The sequence below is a fragment of the Aquarana catesbeiana genome, linkage group LG04, assembly GCF_042186555.1.
Source record: "Aquarana catesbeiana isolate 2022-GZ linkage group LG04, ASM4218655v1, whole genome shotgun sequence".
NCBI classification, from domain to species: Eukaryota; Metazoa; Chordata; class Amphibia; order Anura; family Ranidae; genus Aquarana; species Aquarana catesbeiana.
Window position 1 is genome coordinate 35,665,552 of NC_133327.1, and position 19,514 is coordinate 35,685,065.

Here is a 19,514-nt window from a genome sequence, read left to right on the forward strand (position 1 = left end):
AATTAACTCGTTTTTTCTGACGGAGTTCCGCTGAAACTGTCTTGCGTACGTACACACGATCACACCAAAGTCCGACCGTCCAGAACGCGGTGACGTACAACACATACGACAGGACTAGAAAAAGGAAGTTCAATAGCCAGTAGCCAATAGCTTCCGTCTCGTACTTGCTTCAGAGCATGCTTCATTTTTGGTCCATCGGAACAGCATACAGATGAGCGGTTTTCCCGATAGGAATTGGTTCCGTCGGAAATATTTAGAACATGTTCTATTTCTAGGTCCGTCAGAATTTTTCGAGAAAAAAAAGTCCGATGAGGCACACACACAATCGGAATGTCCGCTGAAAAGATTCCGTTGGACTTTTCCTGCCGGAAAGTCTGACCTTGTGTACGCGGCATTAGTGTCCATTTAAGAAGTCCACTCGGTACTCTCACTCACACGTTCAGGGCAGCTATATATTCAGTGGCAAAGGAAAAGGTTGCTTTAAATTTTTAAATGTGTATATTGATCTAAATTAAATGACCTAAAGAGAGCCTGTGATATCAGATTTATTATTATTATACAGGAATTATATAGCGCCAACAGCGCTTTACAAAATGAAGGCAGACAGTACAGTTACATTACAATTTGGTACAAGAGGAGTCAGAGGGTCCTGCTTGTTAGAGCTTACAATCCACGAGGGAGGGCATATACCGGTCTCTTATCTAGAAGGGCTAAAACTGGTATTGATGGACAAGCACACTGCACTGGGAGCTTTGTGCCCTGCAGGTTAGTAGGGAATGGACAGGTTATCTTTTAAATGTAGGTTGGACTTTCAGTTTCAAGAGGATCTGTTGGGTGAGCAGAGCTTTTATGACACTGATCAGATCACCCCATGGCAATCACTTGTTCCTTAGATCCTGTATTATTATTATTTTTACTATTATTATTAACGATTTATATAGCGCCAACAGTTTACTCAGCGCTTTACGATGTAGAGGGGGGACAGCACAATTACAGTACAATTCAATACAGAAGGGACAGGAGGGCCCTGCTCATAGAGCTTACATTCTAAAGGGAGGGTTTGGTGGTACAAAAGGTAATAGATGCGGGGAATGATTTGATGGGGTTGTTAGGTGGGTGTGGGATAGGCTTCCCTGAATAAGTGAGTTTTCAGGGATCATGTCATATATCAGATATAATGTCACCCTCACTCAGTCACATCAACTATAGAAATACAGAAAAAGATCAAAGACCAAAGAACGGACTAGTGAATCCAAGGTAACGTTAGGGCCTCGTTCACATGGGCGTATGTAAACATACACTCATGTGAGGGTCGTGTTTTGCCTGCACCTACAGACAGGCAGTCCCATTTATGTCCATTGGGACACAAAGGCTGCACAGCCACAGCAGCTGGTCCCAGTTTGTCCCTGAAAGCATACTGTGTCTACATTCGGAGACCCACACCAACATGGATGTCAAATTGGAAGCAGAGGCCGTGTCCGTGCCGCCTCTGAGTCCCAATTGACATAAATGGGAATGCCTGCACAGTGATATTAGAGGCCTAATTGGTTGAAAAATAAATCATATTAAAAAAAAAATGTTTTTTTTTTGGGGGGGGGGGGGGGGTTACCCTCCATCATGGCTCAACACAGGAGAAAACTTGCATGGACAGATCTATATTAGGACCAGCATAACACTCTCCTTGAGAATAACTAATTTATTAGTAGCAACAGCTCAACCTGTGTTATTCCTTGTATTCCAGGCCCAAGCCGCAGGCTCTCCCCACTCCTCGCCAAGCCATGGTGCCAGTCGTCCTATGCCTATGCCAGTCCGCTCCACCTCAGCCGGTTCCACTCCTACCCATGTACCTCAGGACTCCATAGCGGGGCTGGGCGATGTACAGGAAGCCTTTGCACACGGTGAGTCCTAACTCCATTAACTACATGCAGTGTTCTTACAAAGCTTAAAGCAACATTAAAGCTTTGTTTCATTTCTTATTAAAATAACAAACATGTTATATTTACGTGTTCTGTGCAATAGTTTTGCACAGAGCAGCCCCCATCCTCTTCTTCTGGGGTGTCCTGCTGTGACTCCAGGCTCCTCCACTTCGGCAAGTGCCCCCATGAAAAGCTGTTTTGTGCTCACTCCCGAGCTGCCCTGTCTGCATCTATTGACACAGAGCGGGCAGCTCGGCTCAGCCGCCCCCCCCCACTCGGCACAGCATTAGATTATCAGCAGCGTGCACATCGCCGGATGAGATCAGGTAAAGTATAAGGGGCCGGGGGGGGGATTTTGTAGCACAGAAATTTTTTTCACCTTAATGCATAGGATGCATTAAGGTTAAAAACAGTGAGGGTTTACAACTACTTTAAACATGTCATGTAGCTGCAACACCAACAGTGTTCCACAACGACTGTGACAACATAGTGACTATATCCAACAGCAGAAGAAAGTTACAAAGGGTTTAATTGTGCTTGTAGTTACCTATGGTAGAAGTGCTGCTGTAGCTACTCTCACATTATAGATAAATGATATTGCAAGTTTTAATTCAAGCAGTGGCTCTTGGCAAACTTCCCTCATTGCTCCACAATGTAAGAAAGTCAAGACACTTATAACCTCCATGCTACATATCAATCCATAGATAGGAAAAAGCCTTCTCTTCTAGACACAAATAAAAGGGGGGAGGGGAGCAGCACTACTATCTGGAGTAATAAACCACTTTATTAGAATGAGATAAAAACAATAAAAAATGCACTCATATGTAACATAGGAAAGAGGATGCTTTGCACACAGCCTAGAAGCCAGGGGGAGATGAACACTGACACCAAGGCCAGAGGTGCAGTGTGGATGACAGTTCAGTTCTACTCAATCCCCTCCAGAACGCACTTGTGGCAGTTCATGCAGTTACAACCTCCATTGTGGATGCCTACATGAAGCATGGGAGTGAGTCGTCCTTCCTCAGCCTGTCAGTGCTCTAGAGTGTATAGAGGAGGACGGAACTGTCATCCACACTGCACCACTGGTCCTGGGGTCTGTGTTCATCTCCCCCTGGCTTCTAGGCTGTGTGCAAAGCTTCCTCTTTCCTTTGGTACATGTGAGTGCATTTTTAATTGTTTTTATCTCATTCTAATAAATTGCTTTATTGCGCCAGATCGTAGTGCTTCCCTTTTTTCCCCCTTTATAGGCCGTGTGCAAAGCATTCTCCTTCCTATGGTACAAGTGAGCGCTTATTTTATTGTTTTTATCTCATCTTAATTAAGTGTTTTATTGCGCCAAATCATCACACTTTCTTCTCCTTTTATGCTGGTCATAGACGGTTAATTTTGTTTTTCGCTCAGTCAGCGGGCTGATTTTCCAACAGTCCCATTCGACAGAAGTTAAATGTTGGATTGACTTCTGTTGAATGGGAATGGCCATAGATGGAGTAGTGAAAATTGTCATGTCCCTGCTGAAGACCAACTAGTGATAGAGATACATTTCTCCACTTCATAGTGTTGCAAGGATGATACAGGCCTGGTGTTCCCCCGTGAGTCCCCTCTGCTTGGTTATATGATTTCAAATCATGTGGAGAACCGTCATGTGGCTTTTTCTTTGGGTAATCCAGCACATTGACTCAGTGCTGCATATTGCACACATTCACAAAGCGGGCAGTATAGGGGCAAAGAAACTATACAGGATATTGCAGTTGCAAGGCAAGTTTACTAACCATCCACCATAACCAACCAATGCATCCAGCCAATGTAACCAGCCACCATAACCAACTAATGCATCCAGCCAATGTAACCAGCCACCATACTGCCCAGCTACAGTGAGGGGAAAAAGTATTTGATCCCCTGTTGATTTTGTATGTTTGCCCATTGACAAAGAAAAGATCGGTCTATAATTTTAGTGGTAGGTTTATCTTAACAGTGAGAGACAGAATAACAACAAAAAATCCAGAAAAACGCTTTTCAAAAAGTTATAAATTGATTTGCATTTTAATGAGTGAAATAAGTATTTGATCCCCTATCAGGCAGCAAGATTTTTGGCTTCCAGGTGACTTCTTTACAGTGAAGGGAGTGCTCCTTAAAGGGAGTGCTTCTAATGCCCAGCTTGTTACCTGTATAAAAGACACCTGTCCACAGAAGCAATTAATCAAACATGACATAGTACTTGGTGGCAAAACCCTGGTTGGTAATCACAGAGGTTAGACGTTTCTTGTAGTTGGCCACCAGGTTTGCACACATCTCAGGAGGGATTTTGTCCCACTCCTCTTTGCAGATCCTCTCCTAGTCATTAAGGTTTTGAGGCTGATGTTTGGCAACTCGAACCTTCAGCTCTCTCCACATATTTTCCATGAGATTAAGGTTTGGAGACTGGCTAGGCCACTCTAGGACCTTAATGTGCTTCTTCTTGAGCCACTCCTTTGTTGCCTTGGCTATATGTTTTGGGTCATGGTCATGCTGGAATACCCATCAACGACCAATTTTCAGTGCCCTGGCTGAGGGAAGGAGGTTCTCACCCAGGATTTGACGGTATATGGCCCCATCCATCATCATTTTGATGCAGTGAAGTTGCCCTGTCCCCTTAGCAGAAGAACACCCCCAAAGCATCATTTTTCCACCTCCATGTTTGATAGTGGGGATGGAGTTCTTGGTGTCCTAGGCAGCATTCCTCCTCCAAACACAGCGAGTTGAGTTGATGCCAAAGAGCTTGATTTTGGTCTCCTCTGACCACAACACTTTCACCCAGTTCTCCTTTGAATCGTTCAGATGGGCCTATACATGTGCTTTCTTGAGTAGTGGGACCTTGCGGGCGTTGCCGGATTTCAGTCCTTCACAGCGTAGTGTGTTAACAATTGTTTTCTTGGTGGCTATGGTCCCAGCTGCCTTGAGATCATTGTCAAGATTCTCCCGTGTAGTTCTGGGCTGATTGCTCACCGTTCACATGATCATTGAAACTCCACGAGGAGAGAGCTTTCATGGAGCACCAGACAGATGGAGATTGACAATTATTTGGTGTTTCTTCCATTTGCGAATAATCGCACCAACTGTTGTCACCCTCTCACCAAGCTGCTTGGCGATGGTCTTGTAGCCCAATCCAGCCTTGTATAGCTCTATAATCTTGTCCCTGACATCCTTGGACAGCTCTTTGGTCTTGGCCATGGTGGAGATATTGGAAACTGAAGCTTCTGTGGACAGGTGTCTTTTATACAGTTAACAAGCTGAAATTAGGAGCACTCCCTTTTAAGGCTGGATTCACACCTATGCATTCTTAGTGCTTTTTGCATTTTGCAGATTTGCACCACAGTCCATTCACCATGGTTTCCTATGGAACACTTTCTGTAGTGCAAATCTGCAAAATGCAAAAAGCACTAAAAATGCATAGGTGTGAATCCAGCCTAAGAGAGTGCTCCTAATCTCAGCTCGTTACCTGTATAGAAGACACCTGGGAGCCAGAAATCTTGCTGATTGATAGGAGATCAAATAACTTATTTCACTCATTAAAATGCAAATCAATTTATAACTTTTTTGAAATGCGTTTTTCTGGATATTTTTGTTGTTCTGTCTCTGCCTGTAAATAAACCTACCATTAAAAATGTAGACTGACCATTTCTTTGTCAGGGGGCAAACGTACAAAATCAGCAGGAGATCAAATACTTTTTACCCTCACTGTACCTTTTTTAGAATGCATATTTCTTTTCTATAATTGGTCTACTGTCATTTGTTATTTGAGAATCAGTTTAGTAATCTACAGCCAGCCCCACTGATTTGTCAGGCTGTGCTTTGATGTGATTGGATATTGGTTTGTCCCCAGCATGGCTACACAGGGTGGCCAAAGACTGTGAAATCACATGTCCTCTTCTCTAATACTCCAGGTACCAGAAGAAACCTGCGCAGCGACTTACTAGTAGCCGCAGACTCCATTACAAACACCATGTCTTCCCTGGTGAAGGAGCTGCACTCAGGTAAGTGACCGGTCAGCAAGGTATCTAACTTCCTGTAAGCTGCTGAATGTACAAATCGGACAAATGTGAACATTCTACCTTAAAACTGAAGGAGAGGACGCAGCCTGCCTGCAGAGTGCTCCCAGTTCTCATCCTGCTTATTAATTACTCTTTGCACACTAAACATCTAAATTGTCAGGTATCCTTTGAGTGTGAAAGGCGTAGAATCTCTGACCAAGCCTAATTGTAATTGAGCATTGCCCTTTATAATTCTCAGAGAGCGGGAGATAGGTTGCGTGGAATCATGTGATATGAGGATGCGAGCCTGACCAGGAGTACTGTGCCTGCTGCATCTGTAAGGGGTTATGTAAATAAACAATCTGTCCCCCAAAAATTGATTTTTCCATGTTTAGGGGGTGCTTGGGATTTAAAACACTTATCTGTCAAGGAGTCTGGTGGTAATGTCCCAGCTGGGTCTTTCTTTTTATTTTATAATATGGAGAATATAACAGGTGGCGCTGTAACACAGAGGTGGGCTGGTACTGTTGTGAGTAAAACCTGTCGCTACAAAAAAAAAAAAAAAACCCAGCTCTATAAAAAGAAGAGGCTTGGTGTTTACTTTTCCAGACGCTTGAAATTATACCTCTTTGCTGCTCACCAGCCGCTGCACCAGCTCACCAATCAGGTAGGCTAAGTACCTGCTCCACCTGCCGTACACTGTGGTTCCTTCCATTGCCTGGTACATCCTGTAGTGATGCATGTGGGAGAAACCATTGTGTGCTGTGGGAGGGTTATATATTAACATACCCAGAAGTGCTGAATACCAGCAGTGACTGAGGAGCAGTGAAGCAACAGCATATCAAGACATGGGCTGCCGAAAAGGTATGTACAGGGCTGGTGTTTTTTGTTTGTAAGTGACCCTGACAGAGCCAGTTTAACGGTGAAGATTCTAGAAGCCTGCAATTGGTTTGGATCACCAGACTCCATTTACATTGCACATCAGTTTTCATGGGCTGAGCCATTAATAATGATAAAGTAGAACAGAGGTGGTGTTTTCTGGTCACTGATGCAGACTGACTGCCTTTACTTGTTGTCTGCAGTTACATGAATCAATAATCCACCACATTCTGCTTTACATGCTCCGTATGGTGCCTTTGCTGGGGATGTCATAGGTAAAGATGCCTTAAAGCTTTAAGGTAGCCATATAGATGACTTGTATTTTTTTGATCATGCAGCAGGCTGATCAGGAAAAAAAAAACAGTTTTCTCCATCCACACAAGTGAGGTGGATAGAACAATCCTCCCTGCTGGGACCTTGTGGAGGAGCCCTGTTGTCAGAATACACTGATCAGCGGCTACAGCTGCTGATCGACAAAAGTTTTCCAACATTTCCAAACATGCCTGGCCATACCTGGATCAAAATTTTGGCCTGTCCCTACTGAAGTGGCCGAATTTCAATCCATCTTTGGCCTGCTTAAGTGTAGCTAAATTTAAGACCCTTAACAGAAGAAGAATCCAGAAACCCCTTTTGGCAACCCTGAAAGCGCATGGAGTCCAATACTCCTGGGGCTTCCCAGCCTGCCTGATCGGACGCAAAGAAGGCCGAAAAGCGGTGCTAAGATTCCCTGAAGAAACTCAAAAATTTTGCGAACACTTAGAAATCTCCCTGGTGGACATTCCGGGGTGGTGGGAGAAAAATACCAACCATGACCCAATAGGGGAAATACCCACCTGGAGACCGTTTGAAATCTATAGTATATCCGCAAAAAAAAAAAAAAAAAAAAAAAGCATTAGGAAAAAGGGAGAAAGAAGTAGGAATTAAAACAGATGCTCGTGTATAGTTGTACAAATAAGTTACCCAGCGACGACAAAGTAGACCGTGGGGTTGGTGGGGAGGGCTGAGGGGAGGTGACGGGAATGGGGGGGGGGGGGAGAGGTAGGAGGGAGGGATAGCCGAGGCTTTAAGCCCATGCACATGAGATGGAGTCCTGCGGTCGCGGCCAAACCCCGCACCGAGTTCAACCTCTGGGGGACAACTGGGGGGCTGAGTGATGGTGGAGAGCCTCGGTTTTAGATCAAGGGCCAAGTCAAGGCCTGTCATACCCTCCAAAAAATTGGGGGAAAGGTAATGAAGGGAGGGTAGGATTTCTGCGGGGTTATGGGGGGCGGGGGGGGGGCGAGGGGGGGGGCGAGGGGGGGGGGAGAGCCCAACGCAGCCCATAATATTAGGAGCCCGCCTTATAGTAAGCAGGATATAAACAGTAGAAAGAGATGCTTGCTAATTTAACAATTATCTCTTATAATGTAAGAGGACTGAATGCTTGTGTCAAACGTGCAAATATTTTGGGGGAACTAAAGCTTTTGAAGGCTGAGGTGGTAATGTTGCAAGAGACCCATCTTAGATCAAACAGAAATCAAACCATTTACTCCAGGGATTTCCCAGAATGGTACTACAGTGACTCACCAATCAGGGGAGCAAGAGGAGTGGCCATAGGGTTCGCCAGAGGAACGAGATTCGAATTGGAGGGGAGGCTCTCCGATCCGGAGGGGAGATATCTCTTCCTGCAAGGGAAAATAAATGGATTGAAGTATTCCCTGGCGAATATCTATGGACCAAATAAAAATACTTACAGAACAGTAATTGCCATACTGACCAAATTTGAGACCTTCAGGACGGGGAGAGCAATTGTGGGAGGAGACTTCAACCTTTGTCTTGACCCCGAGAGAGATTGTACGTCCCGTGCTCGGGGGAAGGGAGGAATGTGGCCGGAGAAACTTAAAAAAAAACTTCACCAGCTACAACTAGTAGATGTCTGGAGGATACAACAGGGTGACAAAAGAGACTACACCTTCTACTCCCCCGTGCACGGGACGTACTCAAGACTCGATTTTTTTTTGGTAGAACACAGGATGCTGGAGGAAATCACAGATGCTGCTATTGGCAACATGTCCTTTTCGGACCATGCGCCGGTGAGTCTACATATAGGGACAGGTGAAACCGGAGTACGGAGCACAGGGTGGAGACTAAACGAGGATCTCTTAGCTGATAACGCAATCCTAAAAAGATTAAAGGAGGAATTAGAATGGTTTTTTGAAATAAATACCCCCGGTGAGGTAAATGAGGCCACAATCTGGGAAGCGCATAAAACATTTATAAGGGGGATACTAATGATGATAGGCGGGGAAAGAAATAAGAGATTGAAAAATCAAAGGCTTGCCTTGACCAGAGAGATCCATAAATTAGAGCAACAACATAAAATATCAGGAGGGGGGGAGGTTTGGAGGACCCTACTCCAAAAAAGAGAAGAGCTGAGGACATCCCTGGAACAAGAAACACGCAAAACTTATTACTTGGTCAAAAAAGAGAGGTACATAAATAGCAATAAGCCCGGCAGACACCTGGCAAGGATCCTAAAAAAGAAGAAAATAAGCAACTATATTGAAAGAATCAGGAATAGTGCAGGGGAAACTAAATACAAAACGCAAGATATAGCCAAAACTTTTCAAAAGTTCTATGAGGCACTGTATGCAATAAAAGGGAGTGGCACCCAAGAACAGGTCAAACGTAGCCAGGAAGCCAGTAAAAAGTTTCTTAAAGAGGCAAACCTAAAAAAAATCACGGAAGAGGATAGCAATGTTCTGGATGCTCCCGTGACCCTGCAGGAGGTCAGGAGAGCCATCCAGGATATCCCCAACGGGAAAAGCCCAGGACCGGATGGGCTGTCGGCCCTGTATTATAAAAAGTTGCAAGAACCCCTACTCCCAATATTCTGCTCTTACATCAACGGGATTGGAGAAAATTGGGAGATAAGAAAGGAAGCATTAGAAGCGAATATAGTGGTTATAAAGAAGGAAGGGAAGGACGGTACTACATGCTCAGGATATAGACCCATCTCCCTTCTGAACATAGATATAAAGATCTATGCAAAGATTCTCGCAGACAGACTGAAAAGGGTCATAACAGAAGTGATCCACCCTGACCAAGTGGGATTCGTACCTGGGAGGGAAGGGAAAGACAACGGTATAAAAACACTAATGGTAACTCAGATAATGAGGGACAGGGGAGCCCCCAGTCTACTCCTGTCGATTGACGCTGAAAAAGCGTTCGACAGGGTAGACTGGGGCTTCATGTGGAACACGCTGGAGGAACTGGGGATTGGTTATAAAATGATTAAAAAGATCAGGGCCCTATATACTTATCCCACGGCGAGAGTTAAAATCAATGGTACTCTGTCTGAGGCCATTGAGTTGAAAAATGGCACCAGACAGGGGTGCCCACTTTCCCCGCTGCTGTTTGTGTTGACTCTGGAACCGCTGTTAGCTATGATCAGACACAGCTCGGACATCAGCGGTATTAAAATCGGGGAAGATGAATACAAAATAGCAGCCTTCGCAGACGACGTCTTGTTATACGTCACCCGTCCAAGGATCACGCTCCCCAACCTTCTGGCGACCCTCAGAAACTACGGGCGGCTATCAAACTTGCAAGTAAACGCGACTAAGTCGGAGGTATTGGAAGTCGTAGAAGAAAAAGGGGGGGATAAGACCTATCAAAATAGCATACCTTTTAAATGGGGGGTCAAGGAACTGAGCTATCTGGGAGTAAAAATAACATGATCAAAGGAAGAAATGTTTCAAGCCAATTTTATGACTCTTCTCAATGAGATTAAAACAGAGCTAAATAGAGTCCCGCGGAATAGATTATCATGGGGTGGGAGAATAAATCTAATTAAAATGTCGATTTTGCCCAAAATCACATACAAAATGCAAATGCTACCACTGGCAATCACTCAGGGTTTTCTGAATAAAATGCACACACTTTTCTTAAAATTTATATGGAGAGGGAAGAAGCCACGGATAAATTACGCACAATTAGCGAGCAGCAAGAAGAAGGGGGGTTGGGGAGCACCTGACATTAAAAAATACTACACAGCTATAATTCTATCACGGATACCAGATTGGATCAATAATAAGAAGAATAAACAATGGGTGAAAATAGAGAGGGTTAGCAGCGGGGTAGACCTGGGGAAAAATATCTGGATACCACCACACGTTAGAAAATTAAACACAAAAACATTTGATATAACGACACATGTTCTAAACACTTGGGACAAAATTCACACTAGAGAGGGGTGGAAATATAATTCGCCGCTAATCCCACTTAAGGGCACAGACTACTTCCCACCGGGGAGGGAAGAGGTGGCTGGAAGATGGATCCTGAGCGAAGAGGTCCAACTTAAGGATGTTACCAGCCAGGGGATAATATGTGATTACCAGGATCTTAAAGCAAGAGAAACTCGGCTGGTGTTGGACCGTTGGAAATATAGGCAGCTCAGTCATTTTGTGGAGTCACTCCCGCAGCCAATCAGATCAATAGAAGATCTTTATCCCTTAGAGAAAGCACTTATAAAAAAATGTAGGAGGGGAGGAATGTCAAGTATATATAGAAGCCTGATAAGAATGGGAGAGACAGACCGACCAAGATTTCTCGGGAAATGGGAGGAGGAATTAGGAAATAAGATCAGTAACAATGAGGCGAGGAGAATTCTGAGTAGAGGAAATGGTATGTCAGTAAACTATAAGATTGCGGAAATGAACTATAGAGCGATGGCTAGAATGTATATAACCCCGGATTTGGCACACAAAATGCAAGATGAAACCTCGCAGCTCTGCTGGAGGGGGTGTGGGGAAGTTGGGACAGCTGTGCATATCTGGTGGACGTGCCCAGAAATAAGAAAATACTGGGAGGAGGTGCGAGGGACCACATACTCGATAATCAATAAGAAAATCCCGGACGACCCCTGGGTATGCTTACACCACGGCAGTAATATACCATCTAAAAACTACCGGAAAAGCCTAACACTACACCTCCTCAACGCGGCCAAGAGTCTCATCCCTAGACACTGGTGTGATAGTAGGAGACCCTCAAAGCGGGAGTGGCTCGACAAAGTGGATGAAATCTATCTTTTGGAATATCTGAGGTATAGCGAAGGGTTGGAGATGGAAGAGTATGAGGAGACATGGAGAGATTGGGTCAAATTTAAGACCTGTAGCCATGCAGCAGAGGCGTGGGTGGACAAAGCAGAAAACTCACCCCAAATGTAGTATCCAACTCAAGATTGAAACTATAATATCATAACATGCTATAGAAATAGTAGAAATAGTTGGTAGGGAGAATCATCAGGTCGAGGTCGCGTTGGGGCTCTCTCTCTCTCAAAAGGGGGGGGACCCGGGAAGGGAGGGGGATAGGGGGGAGGGTATAGAGAAACAAGACACGGAATGAAATAATGAAGGCAAAAGGCAATCATATGTATAGTGCATACATGGAATACCAAGACTATTCGCATTCAGAAAACAGCCACAAGGATGTGAAAGTATCGAGGGATAAGTTTGACTGAAAAGTTGAAATAATATATCCTCATGTAAAGTACTTAGCTGACGTGGCGAAAAAAAAAAAAAAAAAAAGTGTAGCTAAATTTAAAAACCGAATGAACAGCACAAGGGACATACCCTACAGTAAGTAGGATGCATACCTCCCAACTTTCTGAGATGGGAATGAGGGACACCCATCAGCAAAAGTATGCAGGCATAGGACACACCCCTTGCCACACCCCCTTAAAGGAGAATTGTACAAAAAAATAAGATTGGTTAAACCCACAATTTTTTTTTTACCACTACTATTCCTTTATTTTGGCTTTTGGAATCTACAAATGCAGCCATTTAGAAATCAAATGAAAGGTTTAGCACTGGGAAACACTTTTTAAAGCGGGGGTCCACCTATCTATCTGGTTTTTTTTTTTTGAGTTCATTCACAAACTTTTCTTCTCAGCATTACATACTCACATATTGTGTGTAATACGTCCGCCTGTGTCAGATTTCGTCGGAAAGAATAACTTATATTATTCACTGCAGGCGGTTTCCATCTTCATTGTGGGCATTTGAAGCCCACAAGCATTTATTTCCTGGATGTGGTGAATGCTGTGCTCCCAGCATTCACCGCTCGTTCCCGCACATGCTCAGTGGCATCCTGGGAAGCCTGAGACTAGCTCCCAGGAGTCTGGGAAAGGCTAGAAACACGCCTACTCCCACGGGAGGAGAACCAGGAAGTGCAAAGAAGAATAGAAAAATAAAAGGTAATTACGGCGATTTAAATTTTTTTAAACGGCATGTCAGCATCTAGGCAAGGAAGAGAATACATACAGATATTGTTCAAAATTTGGGTGGAACCCGCTTTAATTTATAAAAAGTGCATTTTATATACATCTATATAGATCAGACCAAAATGAGCAACAAATGAGGAGGAATGAGGGACAGAGGGACATTGCTCCAAATCAGGGACAGTCCCTCCAAATCAGGGACAGTTGGGGGGTATGTAGCTTGTGTCTCTTGTGGTGATTCCTCTTCTGGTGCGGTAGGGGTAAAAACAACCAAGGCTCTTATTACACCCACTAAAGCTTCTATGAATGACACAGGATAGGATCTCTGAATGGAGGGGTGGATCTATCAATCATCCGCACAGCCTCCATTTAAGAACTGGGGCATGTAAACTTTTGATCAGGGTCATTTGGGTAGTTTCTGTTGTCATTATGTTTTAAAAAGAGTAAACACAGTTGATTGATAATAAATGGCTTCAGCCAAACACTAACCATGAGTGAAAGAAAAAGTTTTTGTGTTATCATTCATATTCTCTGAAAAATGGCCAAGAAATCATAAATTCTGCCAGGGTATGTAAACTTATGGGCACAACTGAATTTTGGGCTTTCTATTGGTGGCCTGCAATTATGAATAAGTTAGGAATCTCTGCCATAAGTGACATCAGTGCTATCTGCTTTGCCTATAGGAGAAGTCCCCGGGAGGAAAAAAACGTTTAAAGAATCCCATGCTTTCGATTTGCTTTTACAAACCTTCCCCCAGCTCCATAAACCATGAAAAAAAATATTGTTTACCTGTCTCCTATGCCCTGGCTATCCTCCAAGCTAAGATCTTCAAAGACCTATTTACCTATCCGCCCGTGTTGCCAACCTATCAGATTGAAATTTACTGACACGACACACAAAATTTCCTGGCACTGCCAAGTTTTTACTGGCAATTACCAAATTACAGTTTTAAGTGCAAATTTTAGTATTTAAGCTACAGACAAGTAAAATATGATTTAAGGTAGATATTAGGGCAAAAAACATATTTCTTATTTTATTTTTGATATATTAAGTAAGGAGCTCAGGGACAGGACTCAGGAGGGCAAGAAATTAGAATAGGAAGGCACACATACACATGAAGTTGACTCTTGATCCCTTTAGTCCACTCCAGTCTAAACAGCACTGACAGTCCTGTTCCCGACCTGCCCCGCTCCTGTCCTGCAGACCCTCACATGAGGCTCTGGCCGCTATGCTTGGCTCCCTTGCACCATAACATCACACGACACGCTCGGGCACCGCCTCCACCAGAGCTGGAGAACACACTGTAGCAGGGACTCGGATGGTCTCGGCCGACTCTGGACCGAGCTGAAAATCACAGCCATATTTTTTTACTGGCAGCTTTTTCCTTTTACTGGCAGGAGAACATTGCCTGTTTTTTTACTGGCAACACTGCTATTGTCATCTCTAGCCTCTTGCAGGCTGCAGGTGCCAGAACACAGCAGGTCACATGTCCTCCATCAAAGGATGATGAGCCAATCAGATTTAGCCCTTTACGATAGCCCACGTGACTTCCTGCCATATTGCTGAGAGCTTTTTGGCAATATAGATGGTGTGACTGTAGGACAAGAGGAATACACTTTGTGTATTGAGAGTATGAAAGATATGTGATCCCAGATGGGTACACAGGCAGTCCTGGTAGGGGCAGCAGTGAGGTAAGTGGGGATTGGGTTTATGATGCACTTGGTAATGTAAACGTCAGGTGATAGTCATCTGTTCCCAAAAGTCGCAAACCATCTGGAAGTTGTCACAGCACCAAACGGCCATTAATCTGGCAACAGAGGTTGGGTGCTCAGTGGTCTGCTATTGACTGCCATCACTTTTCTCTTTCAGCTGAGGAGGGAGCTGACGAGGAAGAAGAGAAGATACACAATGGAAAGGATAGAGGTGGGACAGGTTCCATTATAGACAGATATATGCAGCCTGGAGATTTGTGCTGTGTGTAACGTGTCACCTTTCTCCTCTATCACTCAGGTTAGGTTTCCACCACAGAACAACATGGTGATTCAAGTAAGTGTCTATGTTCCAGGATGAATTCTTAAAATGACAGGAGCCTTGGGAGGGGAAGAGGACCCCTTTAGGGATGCAGGTGTAGACCATAGGAATTCACAGGAATTTTACATATTTACCATAATGCCCTGTTGTTGGACATGTCACATTGGGGGTTATTTACGAAAGGCAAATCCACTTTGCACTACAAGTGCAAAGTGCACTTGAAATTGCACTGAAAGTGCTCTTGGAAGTGCAGTTGCTGTAGATTTGAGGGGGACATGCAAGGAAAATAAAAAACAGCATTTTAGCTAGTACATGATTGGATAATAAAATCAGCAGAGCTTCCCCTCATTTCAGATCTACCCCTCAGATTTACAGCGACTGCACTTCCAAGTGCACTTTCAGTGCTATTTCAAGTGCACTTGTAGTGCAAAGTGGATTTGCCTTTCGTAAATAACCCCCATTGACATGCTTCAGCAGGATTAAGCAGCTGACCTGTCATGACTGCTGTCCTCTGCATTCTCCTCCAGGGTCATTGGGAACTTGATGCCTTGTAGACATGTGACTATTGTGTGGGAGCATTTAGATTCTGATCCATCATGACTAATGGCCAAATATTATTTCTGGTAATCACTGGTTACTGAAAACACGGAGCCTGTGGTCACCATCCTGTGCAAAGACAAAGCTCATGTGCTATAATAGATAAAATTAAACTCACCTGCTGAATACCTACTGCAACTGTACACTTTACAGACAATCCCCACCTTTTATATGCCTCTCTTCCACAAGGCTGTAAGAAAGGTGCCATCCGTACCGCTCCCCTCCCCAGGTTCTTTTTCATTCTGCAATGAATGAGATGCCTGACACCATCATTTGGGTTTGCAACAGCCATATGTGTTAGAAGTCAGAACAGCAGGAGGTTTGGCTGGTTTCTTTTAAGGTTTACCTTTTCAGTAACATTAAAGTTTGCATGAATACATTCTTGACATGTCGCAATATACAGCAACAGTATTATTTTCGAGAAAGCTTAAAATTCTATTAAAGGTAATTTTTTTTATATAGCATTCATCTTATACTTACCTGCACTGTGCAATAGTTTTGCACAGGGCAACCTCGATCCTTTCCTTCCCAGGTCCCCCTGCTAGCACTTTGGGCCCCTCCTCTTTTCCAAGTGCCCCCACAACAAGCCACTTGCTATGGGGACACTTGTGCGTGCTCGCTCCCAAGCCCGGGTCCTGTGTGACACCATCAACTCCATAAGACACACAAAACTGGGCTCGGCCCCAACCTCTGCTCCCTCCTCACTGGCTGAGATTGACAGCAGCGGGAGCGAATAGTTCCTGCTTCTGTCTCTCAGGAAATGAGGAGGCAGAGACCCAGGAGAGCAGACGCTCTCGTGCACATCGCTGGATTGGTAAGGATTAGGGGGCGCTGCATACTAGAAGTTTTTACTTTCATGCATAGAGGGTAAAAAAAACCTTCAGGCTTCAGAAGCACTTTCAAATCATTAAAAGCAGCCCTTGCACTTCAGTCCATAGACTTTACCTAGGCTGAGTTGATGCCATTAGTCTGCTGCAGGCAGAAGAAGGCATTTCCTCGGTCTCTGTGATTCCCCAGTGATCAGACTGTAACACTGTATCTTTGTAACAGGTCACAAGGTGAAAGGCCTGCAGCGGGGGGTGATCTGTGTCAGACATTTGTGAACACAACCAAGAATAGCACCAGGCGCCAGAATTTGCATGATTGTGTCATCTCTGAGCTGGCATCTACAGTATGTACCTGGAAGTATTACGCTGACGCATTACTTGGCATGCTGCACTTAACATGAATTCATTGACTTTAGGTCCACTTTAAAGTGTAACTCCACTTTTGTTTTTTAAAAAAAAACAACCCCCTCTGAGTGATGTATGTATATTGCTATTACTTTTATATATTTTGACTTTGTCCGCTCTGAAAAAATTGCTATTTTTTAACCATGTACTACGGAGACTCACCTGGTGCACTCTCACTGATGAGAAAAGCTGCAGTGTCTGCATCATTTAAAAGTAGCTAACCCTTGGGGTGAAGGTGGAGTTATCCTTTAAAGTGGTTGTAAAGCCTCAAGGTTTTTCACCTTAAAGCGGAGATCTGCCTAATTTTTTTCTTTTTAAAGTCAGCAGCTACAAATACTGCAGCTGCTGACTTTTAAAATAAGGACCTGCCCAGGGTGCCCGCGATGTCGGCACCCGAAGCCGATCTGTCCCTCGGCTCTCGGGTGGAGGCGCCGCCATCTTTGGTAAGGGAATCAGGAAGTGAAGCCTTGCAGATTTACTTCCTTTGTTCCCTACTGCGCATGTGCAACTCGTGCTGTGCGATCCCACTGGTCCCTGCTGTCTTCTGGGACCTGTGTGTCTTCCAGAAGACGAGGGGGGGGGGGGAGAGGCCGGAAGTGGAGTAGATACCCGCGGATGGCTCGGCTATCTATGCCCAGAAGTGGAAGCAAAATACCTATATTAGACATGTATCTGCTCTCTCCTCCCCCCTGAAAGGTGTCAAATGTGACACCGGAGGGGGGGAGGATCCCAAAAAGCAGAGGTTCCATTTTTGAGTGGAACTCTGCTTTAATGTATTCTATGCTGCAGCTCCCCCCAGACCCCCCCCCCCCCCCACCTTTTCTTACCTGAGCCCGATCCATTTCAGCGATGTGAATGAGCGCAGCGGCACCAGACACTATCTTTTTCTTCATTGGACAGATTGATAGAAGTAGGAGCCATTGGCTTCTGCTGCTGTCGATCAAATCCAGTGACGAGGGGGCAGGGGGTGGGGCCGAGTCCCGCTGTCTGTGTCTATGGACGCAGCAGCGGGACCCAGGAGCGAGCTCGCACGGGTGCCCCCAGGGAAAGTGGATTTCTGTGAGGGCACCCGATGAAGAGGAGGTGCCCGGAGCACCGGTGGGGCACCCCAGAAGAAGAGGACCGGGGCTGCTCTGTGCAAATTGCACAGAGCAGGTAAGTATAGGAATGTTTGTTATTTTTATAAAAAAAAAAAAAAAATTAAGGTTTGCAAACCCTTTAAGCTTTTCTTTAATGCTGTGTTATTGGAAGCATGGGGCTAATGCTGTACCACTACAGGAGGATCAACCCAAAAATGACTTATTGTATTGTACGCTTATCCTTTGGTACCCCTTTAATTGTGGCTTTCTCTCCTGCAACAGGCACAGCGAGCCCTCCTGTATCCATGTACTCTTCGAAAACCACCATGCCGCATTTCCACAGCCAGCCGAGATGTGACGAGAAAATCTTGTTCGTGCATGCTCGATGTAACATAAAACATGCGTGTTACTGGGCCATGGACCATCATGTCTTGCAGACACTGGATGGGACTGAGCGTGTGTATGTGTGTGTGTGCGCACTCATCATGGGTGAAGAGGCCGGGGGACACTGTGACTCCGCCCCCCAGCTGCAGGTCCCGCTAACATTGGAACACATGATCCTGCGCACGAGGGAACAAGCTGTAGGTGTATCATGGTATATCCTATGTGGGTGTGTGCGTCTGCTCTGCAGAATGTGGTACATTTCATGTCCAAATGTTTACATAATAATAAATGTGTCTGTCTGTCAGATCTCTGGGTGTCCTGCCTATACGATGTCATTATGATGTCATACTGTATCACCAAACTGCCACGTGTTTTATGAGGTCATCGGATTAAAGCCTAGGTGGCCAGGCTGGATTTAGCCGCTTAAGGATGCATTTGATAACTTGACAATGATGAATGATTTGCCATCTATACTCGCCGGCCACTTTATTAGGTACACATTGCTAGTACCGGGCTGGACCCCCTTTGCCTTCAGAACTGTCTTAATTCTCCATGGCATAGATTCAACAAAGTGTTGGAGACATTCCTCAGAGATTTTGGTCCATAGTGACATGATAGCACCACGCAGTTGCTGCAGATTTGTCAGCTGCACATCCATGATGAGAATCTCCCACCACCACATCCCAAAGGTGCTCTATCGGATGAGATCTGGTGACTGTGGAGGCCATTGGAGTACAAAGACCTCATTGTCATGTTCAAGAAACCAGTGGTGTAATGATTGGAGCTTTGTGACATGGTGCATTATCCTGCTGGAAGGAGCCATCAGAAGATGGGTACACTGTAGTCATAAAGGGATGGACATGGTCAGCAACAGTACTCAGGTAGGCCGTGGGGTTTAAACGATGCTCAGTTGGTACTAAGGGGCCCAAAGTGTGCCAAGAAAATATCCCCCACACCATTACACCCCCAGCCTGAACCATTGATACAAGACAGGATGGATCCATGTTGTTTACACCAAATTCTGAATGTTGCAGCTGAAATTGAGACTCCTCAGACCAGGCAACTTTTTTCCAATCTTCTATTGTCCAATTTTGGTGAGCCTGTGCGGTAGCCTCGGTTTACTGTTCTTA

At 44.8% G+C, this 19,514-nt stretch overlaps 1 protein-coding gene across 8 annotated transcripts in view; it reads left to right on the forward strand.

The window, feature by feature from the left end:
- The window catches only part of DTNB (dystrobrevin beta), a 235,251-nt gene extending 216,563 nt beyond the window's left edge, over window positions 1-18,688 (forward strand). For 7 of the 8 annotated variants that reach the window (XM_073625024.1, XM_073625027.1, XM_073625028.1 and 4 more), the window contains 5 exons: window positions 1,742-1,898; window positions 5,837-5,926; window positions 14,931-14,984; window positions 15,077-15,107; window positions 18,283-18,688. In XM_073625024.1, coding sequence (XP_073481125.1) covers window positions 1,742-1,898; window positions 5,837-5,926; window positions 14,931-14,984; window positions 15,077-15,102 — 327 coding nt within the window. In that variant the 3' untranslated portion in view covers window positions 15,103-15,107; window positions 18,283-18,688. Of the gene's footprint in view, window positions 1-1,741; window positions 1,899-5,836; window positions 5,927-14,930; window positions 14,985-15,071; window positions 15,108-18,282 lie in introns of all 8 variants that reach the window. The other variant, XM_073625026.1, reaches the window with a different exon arrangement.
- The last annotated feature ends 826 nt before the right edge of the window (window positions 18,689-19,514 follow it).